At 36.2% G+C, this 6,247-nt stretch overlaps 1 protein-coding gene across 1 annotated transcript in view; it reads right to left on the bottom strand.

Moving 5' to 3' along the window:
* Positions 1-4,503: 4,503 nt before the first annotated feature.
* LOC117409044 (tyrosine-protein kinase JAK2-like) overlaps positions 4,504-6,247 on the bottom strand; it is a 112,893-nt gene continuing 111,149 nt past the window's right edge. Inside the window, exon 24 of the mRNA XM_034014573.3 lies at positions 4,504-5,165. Coding sequence (XP_033870464.3) covers positions 5,061-5,165 — 105 coding nt within the window. The 3' untranslated portion in view covers positions 4,504-5,060. The remainder of the gene's footprint in view (positions 5,166-6,247) is intronic.

Genomic DNA, 6,247 nt, shown 5'->3' with positions numbered 1-6,247 from the left:
ATCGGAAGCCTCCTGGAGACTTGGGGGCTCCACCCCCCATAGCGGGAGCTGCGGTGGGGCTTATGTTACGCCACTGGCCTTGACACATACATACAATGATTGGCGCAACTTCATAACAAACCCACCTTTGAAAGGAAGGACTAGAGATTGTTTTCCCTAAAGGAAGGAATCCACCCATCCTAGTGTGAATCAGGACTAGTGAGTGAGTTGAATCCAGTTGAATCCATCACACCCATTCTCAGTCTTCCTACCACAACTCCCACTGAAATGTTGTGCTTTTGAGTTAAGCCTGTGGTGGAAATGCTATTTATTTATTTTTTTCATGGATACTACAGCCCTGAAAAACCAACTCGGAGTATAGAAATAGATGTTGGTACAAACTTGTGAATGTTAAATAGAGGACTACCTAAGGACAGCTGTCTCTTACTGCATGACTTGAGTAATATTTGCTGTGAAAAGCAATCAATATTGTAGAGCATGCACCTTTTCTTGACTTTGTAAGCATCCCGTATTATCTCCCTGATTTTTTTAAGTCTGTGAACAGACAAATGTCATTTATTCAAAGCAGTAACAACATTCAGAAACATCTGGGCTTTCTTTGCTTGCTCCTATTTAAAAGGACACCGATACCACAGTAAATCGCATGGCAACTCAAGGCAAGTCAAAGCCAAACTCTTCTGCGGTTATCCTGTTCATTAACAAGATGATTTCTGCTTAAGATGTATTTAATACCCTCCTCCCTCTCTTGGCGTGTATTAATACATGTACTGTATTTTGCAATTATACATTAACATAATGTAAAAAAAAGTTTTCATAATTACAAATTGTGACAAAGCTGCTTTATTTACAGTACATTAAAACAAAAAGTATATTCAATCTGTTTGTGAATAATATATTTAAAGTCAGTAAGCCGGATTAGCGGTCTGACAAAACAGTAGCTAGGATTTATTTTTGTTTTGTTGTGTTTTAAAAGAAGCCATGTTCCCACTAGAAAAGGGGCACTGCCGGGACAAATAATACTATTTAATACCATCTATTTAAACCCATCCTTTGTGGACGAGAGTGCTTTATCCACTAAAGACAGCGTTAGGAACTCAGAACTGTGTTCAAAGTTATACTGTAAATAAAGAAGCTTTGTCATTGAACCATGCCATTCTGGGAAATGTAGTTTTTCATTCCTTATTTAAACAGCAAGAACTAAATTTCTTTTTTTTTCACCCATATTTCAGGGTACAAATTATTTTTTTGTTAAACTGACAGAAATTGTGTATTTTGGTGTTTGTCATATTAATTAGTTCACTAAATTCTTGTATGTAACATGTTTTCTTGAATGATCTTATCTAAGGTCTGAGCCTGTATAGTCAATTCTCATTAAAACAAACTCAGACTTATTTCTTGATGTATTTCTTGATACTATTCATTTTGTGAGACTGTGTGAATAATATGGGGTTAAAATGTCATCTCAAATCCTGATGCAGAATGTGGCTGGAAAGAGAGTTTGAGCAGAGACGACTGAGTTTTTGGACTGGTGATTATAGACGGAAAACTATTGAAAAAGGTCAGAGTGTTTTTCTTTAGGTTCTGTTTATTATTACCTTGTTTGTTTTGTACATTTTTTTAACTGAGTGTTCACCATTTTGTTATAAAGCAGCGGTTCTCAATCTGTGGTCCGCCGCTCCCTTCAGGTGGTCCATGGAAAGGTTACATAATTACAGAAAGGAAGTGTCAGCATAGTTTATAGATCCCATTTGCAAACCCCAAATTTGAGACCTTAAAAACTCAGCTACAAAAGCAGGAAGAAAATGCATACATGGAGAATATCTCCAAGTTAACAAAAGGTCTAAACTATCTCATATATAGTTTTGGAGTGTCTAAAATGTATTCTTACAAGGGTGTTTTTGTGTATTGCACTCAAGTGCACTCAACACAGGCGCTTGTAAAGTAAGGGATAACACATGACAGGGTGTGCGTTGTGTTGCATTAACATACAGCTGTCGTTGGGTTGGAGGCACAAAGCAAAGCTGTATGTTAATGCAACACAAGCCCTGGAGTGTGTTATCCCACTTATAAAACTGATGCAATAAAAAAGAACAATTGTATTATATATCCTTCTGCTTTGGAGGAAAAAAAAAGTCTCTCAAACAAGACTCTATTTGTTGTAAACATTAAACTGGAGGTTTTCAACATTTCCATTTATTGTAATGAAGCCTCCGTGCTGGTCTCAATTATGTATTTTTGATGATAATGAAAAGATACAGAAAAGGAGGCAAACACAAAGTTCACTATCCACGCATTACTACCGCTGACCTGGAGAAGCCAATACAAAAATACATCTTGGCATTTTGAAATGCTTGGTCACTAACAGGCTATCATTGCAGTTTATGTCAGCACTGTTTACGTTTATTGAGACCAGCACGGAGGCTAACATACAAAGCAGAAATTGAGTACTCTTGACCAGCCGAATTACGCACTGAAGCATAGAATTCTCCTAACAGACATTTACATTTTCATGACAAACTGTTTTCAATTCGATGTGCAGGGCCCTAGGCGGTAATGCATATCATGTATTAACTTTTTCTAAAATGACCAGGCCCCAATAGGCCTACTGAAAAATACTGTAATGCCCGACTATAAGTGGGTTTTGACAGGTCGGAGGCGAGAATAACTAGGCGAAAAATAAATAAAAAAAATCCCTCTTTGACACTTCACACTGTGTGCAATGTCACTTTTTATATATGTTTTTTTATATATATACAAATTAATCCCTGGGCATTATCAAATCCTTTTTTTCATTATGTAAGAACATACATTACAAAGACATTTTTCAACTTTAGCGGCAGCAAAGTCCTTTATCAAATCTGTATTCTAAATTCTTGGCAGCTTTGCTCTCATTTCACAGTATGGCCAAATTTGACAAACTTTTTTAAGTCATCGTTGAGCGCAAACTTGCCTTGATCAATTCCACCCCCCCCCCCCCCCCTCTTCAGTTAGTTTTTAGTGTTTTGTGCTACAGTAAATATTTTTAACAAAATGTACCCCATACCTAATCACTCCCATATTTGTAATATTTTGTAAAAAATAATTCTCTCTCATCCATGACGACTCATAGCAGCCTGTAATATTATTTCATTTTTTTCTTGCAAGAAAAATTATTCATAAACAAACGTGTACTTAAATGTACTTAAAGGAGGGTATTTTAGGTGTGGGTAGATGTAGTTTAATTGTCATTATTATTATTATTATTATTATTATTATTATTATTATTATATGATTGTATGATTCCAGAAACAGGGTATTTTACTGGGTAAAAAATAAATCTAATGCACAAAATGATGAATGGTATTAGAAACAATCGTGCTGTATATATATATATATATATTTCTTAGTAGACGCCCTTATCCAGGGCAACTTACAATTGTTACAAGATATCACATTATTTTTACACATTCTTTTTACATACAATTACCCATTTATACAGTTGGGTTTTTACTGAAGCAATCCAGGTAAAGTACCTTGCTCAAGGGTACAACAGCAGTGCCCAACCACCTGGGATTGAACCCACAACCCTCTGAGTCCAGAGCCCTAACCACTACTCCACACTGCTGCTCCTATATATATATATATATATATCTTTATAACAAAAACGTTTGAGAACCACTGTTTAGAGGTAAAAGGACTAGCCCTCCTCGTTAGATAAGAACATTATGTACCAGCCTTTCACGGTGAGGATTTTGTTTGTTTATTATTCTGTGTGAAAAGTATATTTTGTTACTTTTTGGAGCAGCACTGAGTGTGCCAAAATAAATGTGAGAGTGCTTTATTCTACCTCGGGTGTCATCTGTCTGCCCCACACACTGGTCCCTACTCCTACCAACTTTCCATCTACTAGGGGTGCACTTCCACAATATATAGAGATATATACACACACAGTGGTGTAGTCAACGGCATACGCAAGTAAACAGCGTTTATCCACTTTTAATTTGGGCAGCATAGCGTTTACCCACTCATATAAGGGATAGTTTACTCACTTCTACTCTCCTGCGATATGAAAATCCTGGGTTAAAGACAAGATATTTTAACGGTGAGTGTCTGTGTTGTGCTGCTGTGCACAAGCCTGACAGCTGAGAGCTCTACCAGAACTGTGGCGTGAGCAAGGGGGCGTGGCCACTGGACTGCGTGTTGTTTGTGTGTGTGAGTGTTCTGTGATTGGTTGTTTAGGTTCTGTTAATGTTGTGTTGTTAGGCACACTGGACCTGCAGGGCGGTGCTAGTAGCCTTCATCCTAGCCTGTGAAAGGACGCTCACAGAACTGTTCAGTGAAGCACACCGTCGACTCTGTGACTGTTCACGTGAACAGCACCTGAAAGAGTAAAGGACTGTATGGGTGGCTCTGGTTGGCTGAGAGTCAATAACAATGTCCATGTATCTGTTCATGTTTATCTGTTCAACTGCACCAAACAGGGGAGTTTGTGTTACATATAAATAACATTCTAGAGTCCACAAGAGCAGTAATATATATTTTAATCCAACAGCACCTGCATTACAATGAAAAAAAAAAATACAAAATTAGAGATTTATATTTTACAAGACAAAGAAATATATTCAAACCATGTTCTCAATTTACATTCACTGCTGAAGGATTTGCTCAAATATAATCTGCAGTGCACTGAGTTTACAATTTAGATTTGTTAAAGTATTTTTCAAACAGTTTTTTTTGTTGTTGATTGTATATATTATCTGTAAAAAAAAAAACAACAAAAAAACAGCCACTAATTTTCCTTTCAATTATTTGCCTTGTTAAAATGAGGAGGTAAAACCATCCTTGATGCCAATATACAACATAAAACACAATACAATTAAAAAACAAAAAAAATACTCTAAGGACAACAACAAAGGTCTCTGTAAAGTTTCTGTGGAAGTAAAGTGTTTTAGGCCAGCCAAAGAACAGCCAAATACTGCAGTCTGGGCTCTTCATGGCTAGCTTTGCCAGTTCCGTGCCACTGAGGCTGGCGAATGTATCTTTCACAGATGTTGCTTTGAAGGAAGTACACTTGGCTCCACTCATCCCTTGCTGTCCCTGAAAGCATCTACTCTCTGGGCTAGATCCTTAAAGGTTGGTCTCAGGCTTTTGTTGTTGTTCCAGCATTCCAGCATTGTTGAGTAGATCTGAATTACATATAAAAAAAGGTTAGAAATGGAATAACCCAGGCACTAATACTCAAATAATGCCTCATAAATACAGATTACACAATTTTAGGATTCTGGCCATGAGATTAAGTTCTGTGGTTAATTTTTTAAGACAATACAAATGTAATATTTTCATGACGACATTTATATCACAATCCTAAAACGTGCTGGAACATTTTAGGAAATGCACATCAAAGAAAATACCACACCTTTAGTACCTCTAGAGCAGAGAAAGCATTATCCCCCAGTTTCCACTTCTTACCTCAAAACTTTCGTGATCTTGAAAGCTAGTGTTTTACATACATATCCTGCTGATCCTATTAAAAGGGCATCTCTAAAAACGTTGTTCTTCTAATATTATTTTCACAAATTATACTTTCAACCAATTCAGTCAATTATTTTAAATTTAAATAATGTATATTTTACAAGATTCAAGACCTAGCAATTGACTAAATACAAGTCAAAACCCCAAATATTTTCATTCAGTGCCAATGCAGGATTATTGGGTTTTGATATTTGTTCTACATTTTACCTCAAAAAATTTGTTTCTGCGATGGTAACCAGACACACAACGTGATAGCACGTTGCCATTGGATACCACTGTGGTAGCGTAATCAACATTTCTTCTTTAGAAGCAGCAGCTCCTTAGACTGAATTAAATCTGTATAACATTTGTGTTTCTATTTGACACGTTTTATATAATGTTGATCATTATGCATATAGTTGAGCATTGTGTTAATGGACCCTCCTCTACTAGACCTTCCTTCCTTACGAAAATGTCCTTTCGAATCCTATAGTGGTAGAATCCTATGTAGTACTCAGTTCTATAGGACTGTATCAAACTGAAAATTTCTGCTCAAAAAAATTATAAACCCATTTCTTTAATCACTATAAGTATTGAAAAGCAGCCACCTAGTACAGGGAAAAGGAAAATCATGTTCAATACTTGTGGAGTTGTCAAGTACAAAAATGTATATTAACATTATTTTTTTATTATTATTTATTCTCTTTCGAAATATCTCTCTGATATTTCAACTGACAACTGATTTGTTATTTTATAT

The sequence above is a fragment of the Acipenser ruthenus genome, chromosome 2, assembly GCF_902713425.1.
Source record: "Acipenser ruthenus chromosome 2, fAciRut3.2 maternal haplotype, whole genome shotgun sequence".
Classification (NCBI taxonomy): Eukaryota; Metazoa; Chordata; class Actinopteri; order Acipenseriformes; family Acipenseridae; genus Acipenser; species Acipenser ruthenus.
Note: the sequence above shows the minus strand (reverse complement) of the source record. Positions and strands in the feature narration are given on the sequence as shown.